The sequence below is a fragment of the Triticum aestivum genome, chromosome 7B, assembly GCF_018294505.1.
Source record: "Triticum aestivum cultivar Chinese Spring chromosome 7B, IWGSC CS RefSeq v2.1, whole genome shotgun sequence".
Lineage (NCBI taxonomy): Eukaryota > Viridiplantae > Streptophyta > Magnoliopsida > Poales > Poaceae > Triticum > Triticum aestivum.
Genome location: NC_057813.1, coordinates 757,056,583 through 757,080,712, shown reverse-complemented (window position 1 = coordinate 757,080,712; position 24,130 = coordinate 757,056,583). Strand labels below are relative to the sequence as shown.

The following is a 24,130-nucleotide window of genomic DNA, read 5'->3' as shown; positions in this document are numbered from 1 at the left end:
GCCTGCTTGTTACAATCGTTGATCAAAAATCAAAACAAAGATTTAATACTCTTTCCTTACAACTACGAGTGAGTGTTACTGTCGTGTGCATATTCGGTTTCCGTTATTACTCGAGTGATGTTATAGTAATGTAACTGATGAGTTATGCATGCGTGCGCAGCTTCCACTATATTCTCCTGGAGATAAAGCTTCAGCGGGGACTAGTAACCGTCTTAGACTCGAGACGAAAAGATCCCGAAACCTATGCGGGCATGACTAAAGTGCTCAGCAAGTAAGTTCAATCGATCATTATCGCACCATATCGGCAACTTTTTGTTCATTTCCTGATATCTCAAGTAATAATAATTATTTTCTTTGTCTTGCAGGGTTTGGAAACAGTTCACCGCAGAAGCTCCGAGACTGCCGAAGGAGCTGGGATATACATACCCGAAAGTAATTACTACTAGCTAGCTAGCTAGTTGCGCGCATCTCCCGTTGATTCTATAGTTATACTTTCATCAATGCCATTTATAATACTTCATTATCAGTTTGATTGACCTCAGTTTCTCGTAAAGTGCTTGTGGCAGGATCAAGGGAATAATTACTGTGGATACTACGTGTGTGAGTTCATCTACAACGCGACTTTGAAAAATAAGCGGGGCTACTCTAAAAGACAATATGAAGTGCGTAAGCAATAATATTCCAATTTCATTTTATTATGACACCATCATTTATGTTGAGTTTCATTCATATATATGTATTAACCCCTTTCTTCAAATTAGACGTGGCAGACGATGAATGAACTCCTACCACAAGATCACATTAAAGCAATTCAAGAGGAATTGGCGGGATTCTTTCTTGACCACGTCATCAATAAAGCCGGAGAATACCATGTGGAAGTTGATTTCAAATGCTACGGGATTGTAAGAGATTGTACATATTGTATATGTATATGTAGCCAGTAGCGTCGGATAGATAATACGAAAACTTGTTGTTCGACAAATCTCTCGGAGAAGGAGAGGTCGATCACTTCTCTAGGTATGCATGACGAACTTCTGTACTTAAAGGTTTCCTTCATTTTCTTAATAGCTAGCGTGTCGAGGGCCTCTCTATGTATATAGTACGTAGCGTTGACCAAGCACGGACATAAGAGAGGAGACTTCTCTCTATTAATTAGCTAGCTAACACAATATATGAAACACCTAAATTAACCCCCCAAAACCCCCAACCCCCCCCCCCTTTCAAAAAAAAAACAAAAACCCAAGCCACTGAAATGCTGATGCGTGGATGCCTATTGGTCCCGGTTGGTGCCACCAAACGGGACCACAGGCCCCCCTGCCTGGGCTGCCCGCAGTGGCCACGTGGAGGCCCATATGTCCCGGTTCGTGGAAGAACCGGGACTAAAGGTCTAGGGCATTAGTAACGACCCTTTAGTCCCGATTCGGTAACCGGGACAAAAGGCCCTCACCAACCGGGACAGATGGGGGTTTTTCTACTAGTGTAACACCTCAGTCTCACCGAAATGAGCAAATCGGTCCCACCGAGTTTACCTGACCAACTCTCTGGTTGGCTTATTACCAAAATCGGTCTCACCGAGTTTGTGTAATTGGTCTCACCGAGATTACGTTATGCACTAACTCTAACCATATCGGTCCTACCGAGTTGCATGTCGGTCCCACCGGAAATCCTAACGGTCACTAGATTTGCTGAATCGGTCCAACCGAGTTTATTAATTCGGTCCTACCGAGTTTGGCAAGTTGTGTGTAACGGTTAGATTTTGTGTGGAGGCTATAAATACCCTTCCACCTCCTCTTCATTCGTGGAGAGAGCCATCAGAACAAACCAATACTTCCAATTCACATTTTCTGAGAGAGAACAACCTACACTTGTGTTGAGACCAAGATATTCCATTCCTACCATATGAATCTTGGTCTCTAGCCTTCCCCAAGTTGCTCTCCACTCAAATCTTCTTTCTACCAAATCCAATCCTATGAGAGAGAGTTGAGTGTTGGGGAGACTATCATTTGAAGCACAAGAGCAAGGAGTTCATCATCAACACACCATTTGTTACTTCATGGAGAGTGGTGTCTCCTAGATTGGCTAGGTGTCACTTGGGAGCCTCCGACAAGATTGTGGAGTTGAACCAACGAGTTTGTAAGGGCAAGGAGATTGCCTACTTCGTGAAGATCAACCGCTAGTGAGGCAAGTCCTTCGTGGGCGACGGCCGTGGTGGGATAGACAAGGTTGCTTCTTCATGGACCCTTCGTGGGTGGAGCCCTCCGTGGACTCACGCAACCGTTACCCTTCGTGGATTGAAGTCTCCTTCAATGTGGATGTACGATAGCACCACCTATCGGAACCATGACAAAAACATCTGTGTCTCCAATTGCCTTTGAATCCTCCAAACCCTTCCCTTTACATTCTTGCAGGTTGCATGCTTTACTTTCCGCTGCTCATATACTCTTTGCATGCTTGCTTGAATTGTGTTAATATTGCTTGACTTATCCAAAGTTGTTAAAATCTGCCAAGAAATAAAATTGTGAAAATGATAGATTTTTATTTGGTCAAGTAGTCTAATCACCCCCCCTCTAGACATACTTTAGATCCTACACTCACCATCACCAAGGATGGGAAGGAGGAGCAGACCGCCAACTTCGTCTGCGTTCTCTGGTATGCACAGCAGGAACAGGTTCAGGGCTTTCTGATGGGTTCTCTGTCTCGCGAAATTCTTGCACAGGTGGTTACTCTTCAGACACCGGCGAAGGTGTGGGCGGCGATCAAACCCATGTTTGCTACCCAAACCGAAGCACAAGCGATCAACACTCGGATGGAACTCACAAACCTCAAGAAGGGAAACATGTCCATGGCAAAGTATTTAGCCAAGGTCAAGATGCTAACGGATGAGATCGCCTGCACTGGAGCCGCAATGTCCAGAGGCGAGATCGTCTCCCAAGTTCTGGTGGGCCTCGACGTCGACTACAACCCAGTCGTGTCGGCTCTTGTTGCGCGGGTTGAACCCGTGTCTATCCAGGAGATGTACACCCAGCTTCTCAGTTTCGACGCACGCCTCAATTTTCTCCATGGGATGAATGTGCGGCAGTCTTCAGCTAATGCCGCCTCGTGTGTCCGCGGTACTGGCTGCAGGCGCGATGACCAGGGGAGGAACTACAGCAACAGCAGCGGCGGCGGCGGGCGCGGCCGCGGTGGCGGTTCAGGCGCGCGACCAGGCGGGAGCGGCTACACCAACAACAACGCTCCTTCCCGATCTGGAGGGGGCGGCTTCCACAACAATCACCCCTCCTCTAGTTCTTCCTCCAACAACCGTGTTCGGTGCTAATTATGCAAGAAACCGGGCCACGGGGTCATGGACTGTTGGCATCGTTATGAGGAAGACTATGTCCTTGATGCTCATCATGTCGCTACTGCAATCAGAGAACAAGGAGGTGATGGTACGGTCTGGTATGCTGACTTGGGGGCCACTGATCATGTCACCAACAAGCTTGAAAAACTCTCCATGAGGGAGAGATACTTCGGCAACGATCAAATTCACACTACAAGCGGTGGAGGTATAGATATTTGTCACATTGGTCAAGCATCTATTAATTCCCCTACTCTTAAACGTGATCTTGTTCTAAAAGATGTTCTTTATGTTCCACAAGCCGACAAGAACCTTGCATCTATTTCCAGTTTATCTGCCAATAATAATGTCTTTTTTGAAACTCATCCAACATATTTTTTCATCAAGGATCGGGCAATGAGGGAGCTCATTCACCACGGTAGATGCATTGGAGGCTTGTATCCCATCACATCCGGAGCACCTAGTCAAAAGCGTCATCATCAAGTCTACTCCATCGTCAAGCCCTCCTTTGCAAGATGGCATCAAAGATTAGGACATCCTTCTTCGGTCATAGTCAAGCAAGTAGTGAATAAAGGCAATCTTCCATTGTCATCTAGTCAAAATATTGAGTCAGTTTGTGATGCTTTTCAGTGTGCAAAGAGTCACCAACTCCCTTATCCTAAGTCAAACAGTGTGTCTTGTGCTCCATTGGAACTTATTTTTAGTGATGTATGGGGTCATGCAAGAGATTCTTTTGGGAAAAAAATATTATGTTAGTTTTATTGATGACTTTAGCAAGTTCACTTGGATATATTTTCTTAAGTTTAAATTTGAAGTTCTTTCCATCTTCCAAGAATTTCATAAACTTCTTGAGCATCAGTTTAACAGAAAGATTATTGCAGTCCAAAGTGACTGGGGAGGAGACTATGAGAACCTCAACTCTTTCTTTCGTGATATTGGTATTAGTCATCATATCTCTTTCCCTCATGCTCATCAGCAGAATGGATCCACCGAGCGTAAACATTGCCACATCATTGAAGTAGGTCTATCCCTTCTAGCTCATGCATCCATGCCCTTAAAATATTGGGATGAAGCCGTTATTGCTACCACCTATCTAATAAACCATCTTCCTAGCAATGTAATTGTACATATTACTCCCTTGGAAAAATTGTTTCATCAAAAACAAGACTACAATTCTTTAAGAATTTTTGGGTGTGCTTGTTACCCCAATCTTGGTCCATATAATCATCACAAACTTGAGTTTCGTTCTACTAAATGTGTTTTTCTTGGTTATAGTAACCATCACAAAGGTTACAAGTGTCTTGAGATTTCTACTGGACGAATCTATATTCCTCGTGATGTTATATTTGATGAAAGAATATTCCCTTTTGAAAAGCTTCATCCAAATGTCGGAGCCCTACTTCGTGCAGAAATTGCGCTTCCTCCGGAGTATATGTCTAGTCCAGATCATGGGGTGAGTTAAATAGTTCTGATCATGTGACTAATCCTAAAGAAAATATGTTTTTTGATGATCAAAGTGCAGCTTCAGGGCGTGATTTCATGCAAGGGGATGCAGCCAAAATTGCCACGAGATCCCAGGTAGATTCTGGCAGCAGCAGAATAGGATCCGAGGAAAATCCTCGCGTCAGCGTGTTAGGCGCGTGATCCCAGGCGAATCTCTCCGCGTCGCATGCGCCAGCCACCGACAGCCCAAGCAGCATGGGCCCCTCTAGCCAAGCTAGCATGGGTCGGTGCGGCTCCTCGTGCGCCACGCGCACGGTGGATGGGCCGGTGGCCGACCAGGGAACAGGCGTGGGGCCCAGCACCAATGTCTCGTCCCGCGCATCCGAGGAGGTGACCAACGAGGGCGACACGCGACGCGTTTCCACTGGAGCATCGATCACGAGGGGGATCTCTGTCTCCTTGGATCTGGAGAGGTCTGTTGCACCCGATCCGGATCGGTCTGGTGCAGCGGATCCGACCGGATCTTCTGTGGTTGAAAATTCTGCTGTAGGTTCTGATGCCCCAGGTATTCCACTTCGACACACAAGATCCCAGTCTGGTATTTTAAAGAAGAAGGAATACACTGATGGGACTATAAGGTATGATAAAATTAAGCGTGCCTTTCTCGCTAGTATGGGTGAACCAACTCATTTGCATGATGCACTTGCTAGTAAGGAATGGAAAAAGGCCAATGATGTTGAATATGAAGCACTTATGAAAAAAAAAACTTGGCGTCTAGTACCACCAACAAAGGGCATAAATGTCATAGATTGCAAGTGGGTATACAAAATTAAGAGAAAATCTGATGGAAGCATAGACAGATATAAGGCAAGGTTAGTTGCAAAAGGTTCCAAGCAGAGATTTGGTATAGATTATGATGATACTTTTAGTCCTCTTGTTAAAGCAGCTACTATCCGACTTGTGCTATCTATTGCAGTTTCCAAGGGTTTGAGTTTAAGGCAGCTAGATGTTCAGAACGCGTTTCTTCATGGTGTTCTGGAAGAAGAGGTTTTTATGCGGCAACCACCAGGTTATGAGAACAAAAGCTCACCTCATTTTGTTTGCAAGTTAGATAAGGCTTTATATGGTTTGAAACAGGCCCCAAGAGCCTGGTACTCAAGATTGAGCACTCTGTTACAACAACTTGGGTTTACACCATCTAAGGCAGATACCTCATTGTTTTTCTATCAAAAAGGAAATGTCATTATCTATGTTCTAGTATATGTTGATGACATTATTGTTGCTAGTTCAAGTTCAGATGCTACCACTTGTTTGCTTAAGTATTTAAAGATGGAGTTTGCTCTTAAGGATCTGGGAGATCTTCATTATTTCCTTGGCATAGAGGTCAAACAGGTAAAAGATGGTATACTTCTTTCATGGGAGAAATATGCTCATGATATACTCAGGAGAGTAGGGTTGGTAAACTGCAAACCTATAAGTACATAAATCTCAACTTCAGAGAAACTCATAGTTGATAGTGGAGAATAACTTGGACATGAGGATGCAACAAACTATAGAAGTGTTGTGGGTGCATTACAATATTTGACTCTTACACGTTGACGGTGTCCTAGACTAGGGGGTACTCACCATGCCATCTACCGATCAGTTGGATTGGGCCGAGGACCCCCATGCCCGTTTACTCATGGGCCAGTTCGAACAGCCGATGTATACACGAGGAAGATTCCACAAGACTTGGTGATCAAGACAAGGACTCCTCTCCACCGGCGTATTCGACTAGGACTCTTGTTATCCTAGGCCTCTGGTACATTATATAAGCCGAGGTCGGGCTAGTCGATAGAGCATCATGAAATTACTTGTCATAATCATATAGGCTAGACATCTAGGATTTAGCCATTACGATCTCGAGGTAGATCAACTCTTATAACCCCTATACTCATCAAAGTCAATCAAGCAGGAAGTAGGGTATTACCTCCATTAAGAGGGACGGAACCTGGATAAACATTGTGTCCCCTGCCTCCTGTTACCTTCGATCCTTAGACGCACAGTTCAGGACCCCCTACCCGAGATCTGCCATTTTTGACACCGACAATGGTGCTTTCATTGAGAGTTTCGCTGTGAGATCAACGAAGGATCGATGGCTCGTCTGCAGATGAACTGCGACGTTAGCATCTTCGTCACCGGCTAGACTGGTCACCTTGGTTCGACCGAGGACTACACTCCATGTCAGATCGTCATGTTCGGACGATGAGCTTCATCAACATCAACCCCGATCTCTCTCAAGATCATGGAGGAATCATTCATGGAGCCCGGGGGCTTAACGTCAACATTCCCATTGAGCGGTCGTGTTGTTTTTCTGGACAACGAACTTGTAACCGCCGCCACCGCCTCCTCGAGTGTATTTTTAATGATTGATTTGGTGGAACTGTGCGGAATTAAATCTACAACAACCATGCAAAATTTTGTCGAGTTCCGATGGAGAAATCTCTGGCAATCTACGATATACCGGAGCCCTGTCAAATCTGGACGGGAATCTGGACGAATTTAGGGTGTGGAATTCCTATATGTACCATCCCTGAAAATTTCAGCTCGATCCGACGGTTCAAACTCCGGGAACCTTCCGATGAGTGGACCAATTTTTGGATCTTTTTTCTGCGCGAATACGAATCCGGCCCGAGTTCATGTTTTTTCATGAATGGGATATTGGACAACCTTTTTGAAGGAATATTTCTGCCTAGGGTATTGTACATTGTTTTTAAACACGTACCCATAATAATTTAAGCCTCCTTTGAGGTAATAATCACCATCACGCTGGTGTCAAACCAGTCCGGCAATATTGCTTCACACCTGCCGATTTGCACTAGACACGTCGTCGCTTTGTTGAGCCGAGCCCAACCTTATCGGATCATCAGCTCGGCAAGCCGAACAAGAGTTCGGCATCACGAAGACTAAATTATCACCAATACCATCGCCCCATGGATCGCGCGGTTCAGGAGCGCCGACATCGCCGCTCGGTCACTTCATCGATTCGGCTTTTGACCGCATCACAAGTTATGACCAGCGTCGGCATGGCCGCACTTTTGCTTCTTCAAGATGATGTCCATCACGCCGAACTGCTTCAACACCTCGGCTGACATGGCAGTTGCAACGTCTCCTTACCGACTCGCTCCGTCTCCTCGGCCTAAACCGGGGGCTTCACCATCTCTTCAGCCTACTCCGGAGACTTCGGTGTCACCAGCCAACCAGCTTCGTCACGTTAGCTGGACCGGGGGCTTTGCCTCGGCGAGCCAACCTTTGTCAGCATCGCCATGCCGTCGCTTCATCGCCCATCAGGCAATGGGTGTGCGGATCGAGTCCGAATTTTGGGAGTAACCTTTCTTCATATTGCTACAACAGATAAACCAGGTGCTATTAATCCCGACGGATCTAGTGCTTGAGATCGTCGCGCGCACCGACACCTCCACCCTCATTCCCTGCGCTGCCACCAGCAAGCTCCTCCGCCGCGACATCGTCGATCCTATCTTCCTCCAGCGCGTCACCCAGCAAGGAGGCATCGTGCCCTCCTGCTTCCTGGTTTACCTCAAAAACCGTAAGTGTTACTAGCACATATGCCCGTGCGTTGCAACGGGAGAGAAAATTATCATGTCCTTCAGAACATTCACCAGCGCGACACATCAGCCTCTGGACAATGCCATCCAGGGATGGTACCTCTGGACAATGCCATCCAGGGATGGTAGTGGGGCAAATGAGGTGGGCTTCTTCCCGATGACGCCCAAGGCAGAAGTGGATCGGTGCGGGAGTCGGCTAGTTGACGCGGTAGTTGGTGAAGATGTGATGCCATGTCGTGTGCATGCACGCACCTTATCCACGTCCACACCCGCCTATCTAATGTTACCATCTTGGACATGACTCCTGGACGATTTCATATGTCTAGGTTATCAGTGAGAACTTTCATTGAAAAATGATTTATTTTTGACTGGAAAAAATGAAAATTGCAGGATAATTAGCGCATCTATCTGTATTTGGACTTCTAGCGGGAGGTACACGGTAGTATCAATATTGACGGTAGGCCGAGATGTCGCGATTACCTCCAATGAAGCTTGAGCCAAAGGATATATATATATATATATATATATATATATATATATATATATATATATATATATATATATATATATATATATATATATATATATATATATATATATATAGGCCTTCCTTAGAGAATGTCTTCGGGCGCAGTACTAATTAGCAATCAATTCGATAAAGGTGGTGTCTGATCACATTGCACGCACATGAGATGTCCGCGACGATGCGATTCATGGAGGCAAGGACATATCAGAGATGGATGATTGAGGTTCGACATGTGCTCCATGAACCCTTGGGGGTAGAGTTGGTTTTCCCCATTTTTTTCATTTTTCTTTTTTCAACACTTGTCTACTTTTATGACGCATAATGTACGTCTCTCTTATACATAAGGGACATTTTTATTGCATATGTTTAACCTTTTATAAATACATGGTTAACATTATTTTAATATAGGTTTTACTATCTATGTTTTTTCTTAACATTATACATTTGTTTGTATATATTAGGAACATTTCTTTATACATGTTTAACATTTTTCAAATAAATAATTACATTTTTCTGAAAAATAAATGTTTGATGTCTACTTTTTTTCAACACATGTCTACATTTTGTAATACACATTGTACATACTTTAATACATGTTTAACATTTTTATAATATATAATTAACATCTTTTCATATATACGTTTTGATGTCTAGTTTTTTCTACATATTGTACATCTTTTGCATACATATGAAATATTGATTACACGGGTTATTATTATTTTTAAATACATGGTTAAAATTTCGTGAAATGTATATTTTGATGTCCCTTTTTTCATACATATTGTACAATTTTCATATACATGTGAAACATATTTATGTATGTTTAACATTATTTTAATAGATGATTAACATTTTCTTCAAATACATGTTTGGATCACTCTTTTTTCATACATACTGTACATTTTTCTTATACATTAATAATATTTTTCTATACATGTTTAAAAAAATTAAATACATGGTTTATTTTTTTTTGAAGTGCGATGAATACTTTACAAACCTAAACAGGAGAAAGGAAATTGAAAAAAAAAACATAAGAGAAAAAATAGAAACAGAAAATACAAACAAAAGAATAAGAATATGTGGGACGTCATACTTTCGAATGGGCCGGTCCACAAAACTGCTGCCTGCAGCGAGGCGAGCTTCTGCGGGCCTCAATAAAAGAGAACTTCCACTTATGCATGAAAGACAGTAGATTAGTTTGATGGTATTGCACGTTTGACTCTATCCATGGAGATCATGGTTCGAGTCCCTGTTTGAACGCAATTTTTTTTGACTTTTTTTCTAAAATAGAGGACGTACGAAACACGTATATGACGAAAAAAAGTTGAAAAACACTCCTCCCTTTAATATTAAGTAAAGATAAAGATAAAGATTTTCTCTCGCACCATCAGCCCCCAATCTCTTTAGTCCACCCAGAGACGCTCGCGGCCGTGTCCTTTTGTGACAACCACCTGGCCCCATTTGTTTCACGCGAAGCCAAGGCCAACAAACTACTCCGCCAATATGATCCCCTGACTTCGCGCGGTAGCCTTGTTGTCCTCCTCTGCTTCTGTGTGTTCAGGGATGAGCCTCACTCCGACCTATGTGTGTATAATCCTGTAACCGGTGAACGCACCTTCCTCGCTGATCTGACGAGCATCTGCACAAACTACATGTATAGAGGGAACCGCCGAAGACGGCATCCGCTGCTCCTCCTTCTCCCTATTGGTTGCCGAGGTGAGTTGCTACCACGGACAGTCTATGATGGTTAGAACCGCCACTAGCTGGGGACCTTTCACTGAACATGTGAGTGTCGGCCTCCCTGTTAGAATAATCCGAGGCACTCCGTCGATCTACCGAGGACCAAGCAATCACACGAGCCACGACACCGAGATTTGTTAACGAGGTTCACCGATATGGCTACATCCCGGGGCATGACTACGGGCGCTCCTCCCCATGACACCGTCACAATACCGCACCCCGGCCGCCCGGGCGCCGGCACACGCCGCCGGCTCCCCCGCGTGCCCGTGCTATTATGTTGGCATAGGTTACATCGTGTGTCTACCCTCGCTATATATGAGAGGCCTAGGATACAAGTGTCCTATTAGAACACAACTCCTACCCTGTCTACATACAGTACAACTCCAAGTCCAACTGTAACCTAACTTATACAATAATATTCGACACAACTCTAACACTCCCATTGAGGTCACTCCTTGACCACAGTGACGGAGTAGTTCTTCGCGGTGGCGTCACCCATTGGCTCCTTCAGGATTACAATGGAATCCTTAAATATGATGTTCTCACAACAAAGGCAAGCATGGTGAAACTTCCACACCAGTTACCCCCCGCTACATAAGCCAGGGCCATCCTCGGGCTAGGTAAGACGCCGGATGGGAGGCTGCGCTTGCTCGCTGCCGACAAGTGCATGATATCTATGTGGTTACAACTCTCATCGGCGGATGGTGGTTGGGAGACGGAGGCCGTAATCGATGTCGAGGAGAAGCTGCAGTTGCTGGATCATAACATCCAAGCTACGATCAGCCGTGGTTATGAGTCCATCGAGTTCATGTACTCCGGGGAGAGGAGCGGTGTGGTGTTGCTGCGTGTAAAATCGCTTCTCGTCATTCTTCATGTCAAGACAAAGAAGATGCACTGTCAGGAGAATTTGGACAATTCTTCGTTATTAGAGGTTGACCTGCTATCACGGCTACAAGCCATGAAAATATATTCCTAGTTGTAATTAGCGTGCAGCTTGAAACTGCAAGCCAACATCATCATGGCAGTCGTTGACAAATAGCGTAAGTAGGAATGGTTCTGGACGAATTTTTACCACCCATATATGGACGTGTGGAGGTGTGAGAAAAACTGTATGTACATCTATTTTTCATTTCAAAACTCTAGTATTTAACGTGTGAGATATTCATTTGTGTACATTATCAAACGATTCAGGCTTTACTCCAAACGATAACAGGGTTATTCAGGCTGGAGCAACCGGTGAGGTCCTTGCCTGATTAGGACATGCATGATTACAATAGTACTACGGATAATATAACTTCTATCAATCAAGGGAAAAACTCCTCTAATTCTAAACGGCTAGGGTAAATTCATCCTTCCGAAATTCATCGGCAAGCTTGTGGATTAGTCTCCCCTCTGCCTGCCGCTCCAACGGTCCATGGCAGTGAGCGGAATCCTGGTGCCTTCGCTCCGGTTAGTAGTTTAGGTTAAGGTTTTTACTCCTCTCTGGTACGGTGCTAGGACGGATGGCGACACGTTTTGTTCGAGTTTCTCTTCCTTCTCTGATCCCTTTCGACTATGTCTGTCTAGACGTAGTCGACGGAGCTCCAACATATATTTCTGTCATCTGCCTGAGGTGGTGAGGTCAGGGTTTTGTCATTTTGTTTGATTTGGTGTCAGGTGCATCAGATCCATGCAAGGCTTCAGCGACGACGACTACGGCTCCAGTGTGCCAGTCCTTAAGGCCACATGCACGAAGACTTCTCTACTGTCATCGACAAGGCAAAGCCAGCTCTGATAGGGCAGCAGCAACAGGGACGTGTCAGTGGCTCGTTCTAACGGCGATAGTGGTCGTTCGGTGGTCTCAGAATCTTGACATAATTTTTATTATGTTTGAGATGGCTTGTACTTCTGGTGAACTTTTATAATAAATCAGATCTTTTAGAAATAAAGGCATGGTTGTGGACATCCCTAGCTACACTTGTACTCCCTCCATTCCATTATATAAGGTGAAATAATTTCTAGCGCCCAGCCCTAACGCCCAGGGTTGGAGATGGCCGCCTTACACTGAAACCTGTACAAGGGGAAATAATTTCTAGCGCCCAGCCCTAACGCCCAGGGTTGGAGATGGCGGCCTTACACTGAAACCGCAATAATGATGGTCTTACACTAGACTAGTACAAGTAGAAACCAACCCTATCTTTCTATCTATTTCAACGGCAGGAAATCATGATCATATGATGCATGAAACGCCGAAGAACAATCACCTCCTGCTCAATCATCATCTCTGGCCGTGCTGGTAGAAGATCTCAACAGCAAGAGCAGCAGAAGTGTGGAGGTAGTATATGTAGACGGCAAGACTGTAGGCGAGGAAGGCAACCAGTGGCATTAGCAGCAGCCGCACGCACATCTCCGCGGTGATAGCACCGGCCACGATGAAGCGACAAATGGCGATGCACACAACGAGAATGAGAGAGACCACGAAGCAAGCCCTGCACGCCAGTAGAAACAACGGCATCCAGTCTTGGAAGAGAGCTCCGCCCATGAGTTTGCTGACCAAGAGGACCGAGACTGCAGCGTACATGCAGCCCATGGATGAGGGGACGAATACGGTCAGGATCTCGTCGATCATAACAACGTGGAATATAACCTCCTCAAACTCTATGGAGCTTGCCATCTCCAAGCGGCACCGGCGCCGTGCCGCCAGCAAGGCTTCTCCGCAGCCTGATCCAGATCGGAGACGAGGCGAGCCAACCCCGTGCGCTTAAAATAAAATGACTGACCCTAATACCATTTTCAGACGACTGGCATATAGGCATGCCCATTCACAACACATTTTTGTGAAACTATCTTGTAGCTGATCATGAATTCTCCCATAAAAAAAATTTCAGGTGCACCAAGTTTCACGAAAATATATTACGGGTGGACCAAGATTACAAGCAGATAGCTCTAGGTAAGCTAGTTAAGATTCTAGGAACAGGTTGATACAAGTTTCTGTAACTTTATTTGTCATGTGTGGCGACAACATGTACTGCCTACAGTATTCTTCCAGCTCCGGGCAGTTGTGACGTCGTGCCACCTTCGCCGTGTTCAGTGCACTCAACACGGTTGTAACCTTCTCGGCTAGCAAGTTTATGCACAGCCGCTTCATCCTCTCCAGTCGGAACCGGCATGCCGCCACGAGCATCTCTCCGGCCATCGTTGTGATATCTCCGACCATATGGACTAGGTCATCGACACGAGGCAACTCGTCAGTGTAGATGAAGTGGAGCATGGCCTTGAAAGCCATGGCTCTTATTCCATCGATCCTTACATGGTCTCTGCCGCTAGCTGATTCCACCGCCTCGTGTAGTACTGGTGACCGCGTCGCTATCACAAGCCCGTGGGAGCAGATCTCAATGTCCTCGACCAGGAACTTCACGTCCGAGCCCTCCTCCCTCACCAACAGTTGCTCGAGATGCCATGCCATATTTGACGGTGGCACCGTCATGACGGTGCCTACCCCGATGGTGCTACTAGTGCGGGACTCTGTAGGTACCTCAACTTGACATTGTACGGTGAAAGAGCCGTCATGTCCCACGTAGTGTGTGTTGGCATATTTTGCGATAATGAACTTTGGCCACCCCCAGCCCTCGCAGTTCGTGCCAGCATAGACGTGCATAAAATTACGGCGAGGAAACGGCGGCAACTCACCTGTGGGGTCAATGGGCTTTAAAGTCACTGATGCTTCTACCTTTGTATCATCGTCATGAATGAAGGGCCTGATGTAGATACTAATACTATCGGTGATGTCCTGTTTATATCCTGAAGGGAACACCTCTATGGTCCACTCATAACCCCCAACTTGAAAACTACCAGATCGGATGTACTGACCCACACCATGCGTCTTTCTCATGGCACTCAAGCATTGGATGGTGAACTCGTGTGTGCCGCTCATCATCACCGATGGGGTATACTTTGACACGCTTCTCGTTGTCATCTTGCTACCATTGTTGGTGGAAGAAGGAGATCTGTGGCGGGAAACTGCGGTCTTGGCTACTTTCTTGGTGATGTCGTTTATAAAAGAGGGGCATGTCTTTTCGAGTTCCTTGTACTCCTCAGTGGCCTCCACAGTGTCGTACACGTCGGGGTCAGACACCATGAACTCGATGCAGGATGCCTCCAGCTGCTGGCAGCTATGTCTGCCCTGGGCCAACATCAGCGTTGTCATGACATTGCCTACGTCGATACTCTCAGAGAGTACCTTCTCGCACATGAGCCTCAGCCTCTCGAGGTCGTAGAGATCCGCAGCCACGAGTAGGTCCTGTGCCATGGCCACAAGGCATCTTCGTCTGTTCGGTGTAGGCTGCTTGTCGGTGTAGATAAACTAGAGCATGGCTTTGAAAGCCGAGGCGGTCAGGCCACTGATCTTGAGGCGTCGCGCGTTCCGCTCCTTCATGTCCCCACGCAGGAACTGGGCACAAAACACCGGCGACCGCATGGCCAGCAGCAACTTGTGCGCCTGGACCTCGGTGCCGTCGTCCTCGAGGATGAAGGTCACGTCCGGCTCCGGTGACCGCCTCTCCCTGAGAAGGTTGTAGAAGTCCTGACAGATGCTCGGCACCGGTGGCACGAGGACGAGACAGTTTTTGATGGCGGTGGAGTCCTGCTGCTGCAGCTGCTGCTGGAGGACCTCCACGGTGCAATGTATGGTGAGGCAGTCGTCGATGACGTAGCACGACTCGTGGTTCTGGAACGCCTCTGGGACGGCGAGCTCCCAGGCGACGGCGCTCATGGACCGAGCGCCGAAGGTCTTGGCCTCCTGGCTCCGCCACACGGCAGCCGGGGACTGGCCGGTGCCATTCGTTTCGTCGATCCGGAGGCTAGCCATCGCGACAACGTCCTTGGAGGTGTCGTTCTTGGAGAGCTCCAGCGAGATCGACGCAAGGCCACATTGCCCGGCCGCTGGATTGGGAGCTTGGAGGCGGCAGATGATGGCCCAGAGGAAGCCGCCGGCGCTGAAGCTGCCGGACCGGACGGAGCCGCCGAGGGCCTCCCGTGCCGCGCTGTAGCCGACGATGTCGAACCGGTGCGTGCCCTGGGCGAACACCGACCTGTGCGTCGACCACGTTTTGGGAGACGTCGCGGCCATGACCGATCACACGAGGAGCCAGATCGATCCCTTTTATACACGATCCAAAAATTCCATGTTCGGCTCCGATCGACCAATATGGATTCCAATTAGGAGTGCGTACGTGTCATGATCGCCAACGGATCTGGATCGTTAACTTCTAGAGCAATTAATGTAAAACTTGCGCCAACCGAAGGAAGTTTTCTAGTTAATCAGAAACCATAACTCGCACGTATCGTATTTCAAAAAAACAAAAAAACTGGCACGTATCGGGTGAAAAATAAACTCCCCAGCTGCACCTGGAAAGACAGAAAAAAAATGTTGTCATTATGTCTACATGAAACTGGTCTCTCGACATTAAAAATGTTCTATAGCTTAAGGGCAGTAATCTGCGCCGGCGCACCGGCCCAACTTTGGCCGGTCGACCAGCCACCGTCAGATTGGCCCGCGTGTGACCGTTAGATTAAGTAAACGCGTCCCTTTCATCCCGATCTTCTTCCCCCATGCGTCCTGCTGCACCGTCGTGCGCTGTCCGCCTCACTGCGCGTGGCCATCCACCCATCCTACAGCGCTTGAGTCCCCACCCGCATCGCAGCTCTGCCACGCCGTCACGGCACAACCAGCTTGCCACTGCTCGCCGCACATCCACTGGGATTAGAGCATGACCTCCTTTGGGTCCCAGTGTCCCTTTTGTTGACGATTTGTAACTCTCTCACCACCCTGGTTGCAGCAGCAGTCCCTCGCTCGCCGCCTTAGGCATGCACCACCGTTTCAAACACAAAAAAGAACGGTTCCAACAAAAATTAGAGCCAGTTGGAGCAGAAAATCTCAGCAGCAAAAACTACCATGGTCAAGTTGAATAAAAAGAAAAAGGCGGTTCCAGCAAAAAATTAATGTGGTTCCAGCAAAATCGAAAGACAGTGGTAGTATTTTTAGACTGGTTCCAGCAAAATAAAACACAAAGGTGGTAGCAAAAATTGGGACCGGTTCCAGCAAAAAAAGAGCATGGTTCCAGCAAAAAATGCCCCTGCCTGTAACATTCCCAACTAGTGATTCCAGCACTGGACTGAAAATCCAAAAAATCTACGACCCGCTGAATAAAAAGCTTCAACCGGTGATGGGGGAAGCTGGAACCGGTGATTTTGGGAAAAAAAAAGCAAAAAGATCATCCATTTGGACGAAAGCTGGAACTAGAAAGTGATTTAAAAAGAATTCAACTGATTTAGTCGAAAAGCTGCTACCGGTGATTCAAAAAGCTACAGACCGTGTGAGCAAAATTGAAGACAAGAGAAAATCTTCCAGTGGCGACATGGGAAGATAGCTAGGGATTGCCGGAGTGGCAACGACATGGAACATGCAGAGGCAACCGACGACGACTTGCAGCAAAAAAATCCCCACTACTCCACCCCAGTTGCCTGATCGAACTTGAGCGCGGTGGCCATGGATCTGTGGAAAAGAGAGAGGAAGTAGCGCAACTGAGGGAGTCCTGGATTAGGGGTTCCTCAGACAGCCGGACTATATACTTTAGCCGGACTGTTGGACTATGAAGATACAAGATTGAAAACTTAGTCCCGTGTCCGGATGGGACTCTCCTTGGCGTGGAAGGCAAGCTTGGCAGTACGGATATGTAGATCTCGTCCCTTGTAACCGAATTTGTGTAATCCTAGCCCCCTCCGGTGTCTATATAAACTGGATGGTTTAGTCCGTAGGACAACAATCATATCATAGGCTAGCTTCTAGGGTTTAGCCTCTACGATCTCGTGGTAGATCAACTCTTGTAATACTCATATCATCAGGATCAATCAAGCAGGAAGTAGGGTATTACCTCCATCGAGAGGGCCCGAACCTGGGTAAACATCGTGTCCCCCGCCTCCTGTTACCATCCTCCTTAGACACACAGTTCGGGACCCCCTACCCGAGATCCGCCGGTTTTGACACCGACATTGGTGCTTTCATTGAGAGTTCCACTATGTCGTCATCATAAGGCTTGATAGCTCGTCTTGTTGTCAAGGACAACATCACTTCCAGGGGAGCCCTGACTGTAGGCCAAACTCTCCGATTAGGCGACTTCATCATGACCGCCCGTTCGGCCACTGCGCCGACGATGACCTCTCGGGTCATCAAAAACCGCCTCCGCATCGGCTCGGGACTCGCCGAGCAAATGGATCCAATGGAGCTCTCCTCCTTGAACGAGCTCTTGGATCGCATCGCCGCTTTGGGAGTCGCTAGGACTATGATCGGATTGGGCTTAAACCCGACCAAAGGGAGATTAACTCTCCGCCGGTCACCCACCAGATAGCGGTGGTGGAGGAGCAACTCAGCAATTCTTCCTCCATCTTGAGGACGAACTATGTCCAGATTATTGAGCTCTCCGAGCCGGATACCCATCTACGGGAGGACATGGCCCAAGCCTTGAACCTAGAATCAGACAGCTGGCCAGACCTAGCTGGCAACATCCCGGAGCCCGAGCTTCCAAGATCGGAAACTCCTCCGCCCCTAGGTCTCATATCGGTTCAGGGTTCGGAACTAAATCTACCCACCCACCCAGATATAAGTGATCTTTCCCATATTAGCCAAGAGCCCCAAGAGACAGTACACCACTATTGGGCCAGATTCCTCCTTGTAATGAGCAAGGTTAAGGACTGTCGCGAGGAAGACGCAATTTCATTCTTTTGCAAAAATTGCACGGACAGGGGAATCCTCAACGCCATAAGTCGCCATGACATAGCACACTTCGTTGACTTGGCGGCCATAGTACGAAAGTATTGTGCGATGGAAAGCGCCTGGAAAACCGAAACAAAGTTTTGGGATCCTCTGGCTCTCACAAAACCCCCAGTCCAAACTAAAAGGGTGCAGTCTCGTCAGTCACCCGATCCAATTACAAAGAAGCAAAAGCCCACTACAGGGCGTGGAACCGTATTGGAGGGATGGCTTAACGGGCAATGCAAAATTCAAGTACAGCAGATACCATGCCAACACACAGCCTTAGAGCATGTTGGGTACTCCGGCAGGTGGCCAAGAGCGGTGAGGATCTCCTCATCAACAATACCATAGAGCACCATCCCGTGGAGAACAACAATACAATATTGACATTCTTCGAGACCTTCGCCTCAAATAATAGGCATAAGCGAGCACTCCGCAGCCTTGCCGAAGTCTGCCACGTGGTAGCAATAAATCCATGGAGCGATACGACTATCATCTTCAATGCCAGTGACGAACCTAAATTCTGAACAGCTCGAGCACCAGCCGCCTTGGTCATTAGTCCAATTGTGGACGGCTTCCGGCTTACTAAAGTGCTCATGGACGGCGGCATCGGATTAAACCTCATCTATGAGGAGGCTCTTCGAAAAATGGAAATAGACAGAAGCCGCATTGAGCAAAGCAGCACGACCTTTAGAGGAATCATCCCTGGTCGGGAGGCACGATGTGCTGGGAAAATCACACTAGATGTGGTATTCGGCACGCCGGAGAATTATAGGTCCGAAGAAATCACATATCAAGTGGCCGCGTTCAATAGCGGATACCACGCCCTTCTAGGGCGGGAGGCATTCACGATCTTCTAAGATATACCCCATTACGGGTACATGAAGCTCAAAATGCCCGGGCACAATGGAATCATCACTCTAACTAGTGACCTGGACATAGCACTCCATGCCAAAAATAAAACAGCCGCACTGGCCCTCGAGGCGTTATCGGAAACCCTCGTGGCCGAGGAATTAACTGCGCTGCGCTCCAAAGTGGACATGGACGACATGATACTTGACAAAATATCCAAGTCTACCTCTTTTAAACTAGCAGATGAAATAGTCAAATTCCAAGTCCATCCAACGGACCCTACAAAAAGAGCATCCATCGGGGCACAATTAAACCCCTCAGTAGACGCTGTGCTACGGGAGTTCTTGCGCGCGAATTAAGACATCTTCGCCTGACATCCTTCAGACATGCCAGGAATCCCATGCAGGCTGGCCGAGCATAGCCTTGACATCCTAAAGGGATTCAAGCCGGTCAAGCAAACTCTTCAGCGCTTCTCTGGGCCTAATCAACAAGCCATGGGAGAGGAGCTAGCCAAGTTACTGGAGGCCGGATTCATTTGAGAAATAAAACATCCGGACTGGCTAGCAAACCTGGTGATGGTACTAAAGAAGGAAAAATCATGGCGCCTATGCGTCAACTTCAAGGACCTTAATAAGGCTTGCCCAAAGGATCCCTTCCCCCTCCCTCACATCGATCAAATTATCGACACTACAGCAGGACACGACTCATTGTGTTTCCTCGACGCATACTTCGAATAGCATCAAATTAAGATGGCGGAGTCTGATCAAGCCGCAACAGCATTTATCACTCTATACGGCCCCTTCTGTTTTAACACGATGCCTTTCGGGCTCAAAAACGCCGGTGCAACCTATCAACACATGATTAAGACATGCTTGGAGACACAGATTGGCAAAACAGTGGAGGCATACGTAGACGATGTGGTCATCAAAACCAGACACGTTGAATCCTTAATAGACGACTTGAGGCTCACGTTCTACAATCTCCGAACATACGACATTAAGCTCAATCCGGAAAAATGTGTCTTCGGCGTGCCCGCCGGAAAGCTCTTAGGCTTCATTGTCTCCAACAGTGGAATTGAAGCAAATCCGGCTAAAATCCGAGCTCTGTCACAGTTGGCCATCCCAACAGACCTCAAGCAAATACAGAAACTAATTGGATGTGTGGCCGCCTTAAGCCGCTTCATCTCCCGATTAGGTGAAAAGGCATTGCCTCTTTATCGCCTTCTTCGACGCACCGAACACTTCGAGTGGACGGATGCGGCCACGACCGTATTAGAAGAAATAAAAGCCGTTTTGGCCACAAACCCAATCTTGGACGCACCTAACGTCGGTGAACCAATGCTGCTATATATAGCGGCAACACACCAAGTTGTGAGCGCAGTGCTCGTCGTCGAACGAGAGATGGATGGACATAAGTTCCCTCTTCAAAAGCCGGTATACTATGTATCCACTGTCCTCACTCCATGCATATCACGGCCCCATATTATCAAAAGATAGCATATGTGGTCTTCATTGGTATCCCGGAAACTATGACACTACTTTCAAGAGTGCTCAATTACGGTGGCCTCTGAAGTACCACTCAACGATATAATAAACAACTGCAAGGCCACGGGCCGGATTGCTAAATGGGCTATTGAGCTCCTCATGTTCGACATAATATACAAACCACGACGAGCCATTAAGTCACAAGTACTGGCTGATTTCGTCGCCGAATGGACAGAAGCCGAACTCCCTAAAGAGTACGGCGTGTACTCCAATTGGATTATGCACTTTGACGGCTCTAAAATGCTGGCTGGTCTGGGGATACAGTCCAATACGTACTCCAAATACTATGCACGGACTCCAACAACGCAGCAGAATATGAGGCCCTATTACATGGTCTCCGGATGGCAGTCTCCATGGGCATTCAACGCCTGGAGGTGCGTGGGGACTTGAACCTCGTAATATCCCAAATAAATGGAGACTTCGATGCCAAGGACCCAAAAATGGCGGCTTATCGCAACGCCATTCTCAAAATGTTAGATCGGTTTGAGGGACTTGAATTCCACCATGTGGACCGGGAAAACAATCAGGCGGCAGATATCCTCGCCCGCATCGGCGCTAAGCGCGACCCTGTCCCACCTAATATCTTCTTGGAAAGGCTGTTTAAGCCATCCGTGGTATGGGAAGGGGAGACCGGTAACAATAGTCTGGACCCGGCCACAACACCAGATACCAAACACTCTGACATAATCGGAGGCTCTGCCATTGAAATAACACCTTCTGCCCACGTGATAATGGTTGTCATCGCCCCATGGACAGAACCATTCCTGGCCTACCTAACTCGTCAGGAACTACCCGAGGACCCAAACGAGGCGCGCTGCATTGTGCGGCGGTCTAAAGCCTACAAGGTCCACGAGGGAGAGCTTTATAAGAAAAGCGCCACCGGAGTCCTTCAAAGGTGCATCTCCGAAGAGGAAGGACGGAAACTTTTGGCAGAAATTCATGCTGGACTTGGCGGCCACCACGCCACAGCCCGGGGCCTTGTAAGCAAGGCCTTTCGTACAGGTTTCTACTGGCCGACGGCCCGAGCAGATGCACAGGACCTCGTTCAACGTTGCGTCGGTTGCCAGCTTTTTGCAAACCAAATCCATAGGCCGCCTACCGCTCTCCAAACAATCCCCATCACTTGGCCCTTTGCGGTCTGACCCCTTAAAGTGGTCGGACCCCTTAAAGTGGGAAGCCATAAGAAAAAATACCTATTGGTCATGGTGGACAAATTCACCAAATGGATAGAAGCCAAACCAGTTAAAATGGCCGAATCCAAACCAATGATAGACTTCATATCCGGGGTTGTACATCGTTATGACGTCCCCCATAGCATCATCACCGATAACGGCTCGAACTTTACAGCCGACGAGGTAAAACTTTGGTGCGGCAACATGGGCATCAAGCTTGATTATGCTTCTGTCTATCACCCGCAAACTAACGATCAAGTCGAGCTTGCAAATGGTCTTATCATGAGCGGCATTAAACCCAGATTAGTGTGATTCTTGAAGGAATCCGATACACACTTGGTAGAGGAGCTCGACTCCGTACTATGGGGGCTGCGGACCATGCCGAATCGCACTACCGGATACACATCGTTTTATATGGTGTACGGCGCAATGGCGGTACTGCCCTGCGACATAATTCGTGACTCACCTCAAGTGCGCATGTATGAAGAGAAAGAAGCCGAGCTTGATCGACAGGACAGTTTGGATGCCCTGGAGGAGGAGCGTGACATGGCAAAAGCCCGTTTCGCATTCTATCAGCAACAGGCTCGAAGGTATCAAAGCAGAGAAGTACAAGCCTAAACTTATAACATTGGCAAACTCGTTCTACGCCTACCGGAGAAGAAAAATAACAAGCTCAAGCCCAAATGGGAAGGTCCCTTCGTTATTGACCAAGTTATGACCAGTGGAGCGTACCGTCTGCGGGATGCATCGGACAATCGACTCGAGCCAAACCCATGGAATGCAGCCAGTAACCGAAGGTTCTACGCCTAGTGCCGGACGCGATATTCGTCTCCTTAACTCTGTCAATTTTTTATAATCTCCCCCTTTTTTTTCAAGGCCTTCAAAGGATAAAATGTGTCTTGACTACACAATCTTGACGCGCTAGCTGCGCTCACGATACCTAGGGGCTTCTTATAAAGAAGCTTAATATAGCTACGTTCCGGGCTCTAGGCCCCACACATGTGTTACTTTTCACATGTACCTTTTTTCACCACCATATGCATCGATATGACTTAAGTTTTGGCCAAGCTGGGTTGTCTGGCTCTTGTGTTTATGCCCTACGTTCCCGTTAATTCGGCTAGGGCATAAGGGGAGCACCTCTGCGATTGTTACTACCGGGTGAGCCGGATGTGTATCTCAGACTGGGTGAAGCCGAAAGCTAGCGTTCTTAAAGGAATATTCGGTCGGTGAATAAAAGGTGATTTCTATTTATTGTACTACATGCCCCCTGAAGTTTATATCCTGCGTCTCTTTTCGCAGTCCGGACATGCACATTAATGCATGCATACCCAGGGAAAGGAACCCTTAACGGAACTATTCTCCCTGGAAGATGTTTCTTACTATCCATGTAATATAACATAGCTAGTTTGGTACTTGTCTGTTCAAGCACTTATGACCCCTACGCCTGGTTTCCGCGCTTATCCCGGTTTTTACATAACTGAGCGGGTATTTGGATACACTCTAGACTGTCGGGTCCGGAGGTTGAAGCGAAAGGGTCCGCCATGACAAATGATTTACAATCGCTAGGGACAATATATGTCACTTGAAGTACACAGTCACTTAGACTGACTAAATTCTTCTTCTATACCATCCAACACGCTGTCTAGTCTACGGTCCTGTTGAGAATACTTTGCGGCTAATTCTACCTGGTCATGAACCAAACTGACAGGGATCTCTTTCCCATCAGGCCCCACAGGTCCGACCTCGGCCATGTGGTTCGGGTCAGCCTTGGTATATCGTGTCTTCACCATGGCCCAGGCTTCCCTTGCACCTTGTCGGCAGGCCAATATATTCCATAATCGGAAGCGCCGCCATGCTCCCTTGAGATTTTCTACAAGCCCTCTCATGCCTGCTGGTAGGGAGGTGGATGGCCACAAGGCTTGGGCAACGCCCTGCATCATCTGCCGTACTTGTTCGTGCAGTTGTGAGAGCTCTGGCAGAAGATCGCCTGTAGATCCGGGCTTCTCCTTCGCGGGACGACCCGTCAGCATACCTACAGATATAACTCTGTCAGCCGGTTTCTTTGCCAAACTCTTTAAAAGTTCGTTCAAGCACTTACTGAAAATGTCGCGTCGAAGCCTCT

The 24,130-nt window shown here is 47.5% G+C and overlaps 1 protein-coding gene across 1 annotated transcript; it reads right to left on the bottom strand.

Moving 5' to 3' along the window:
• Positions 1-13,523: 13,523 nt before the first annotated feature.
• LOC123162067 (BTB/POZ and MATH domain-containing protein 3-like) lies at positions 13,524-15,745 on the bottom strand. Its single transcript, XM_044579870.1, has one exon. It carries the CDS (start codon positions 15,495-15,497, stop codon positions 14,994-14,996), a length of 504 nt encoding a protein of 167 aa, XP_044435805.1. The 5' UTR covers positions 15,498-15,745; the 3' UTR covers positions 13,524-14,993.
• Between the last annotated feature and the right edge of the window lie 8,385 nt (positions 15,746-24,130).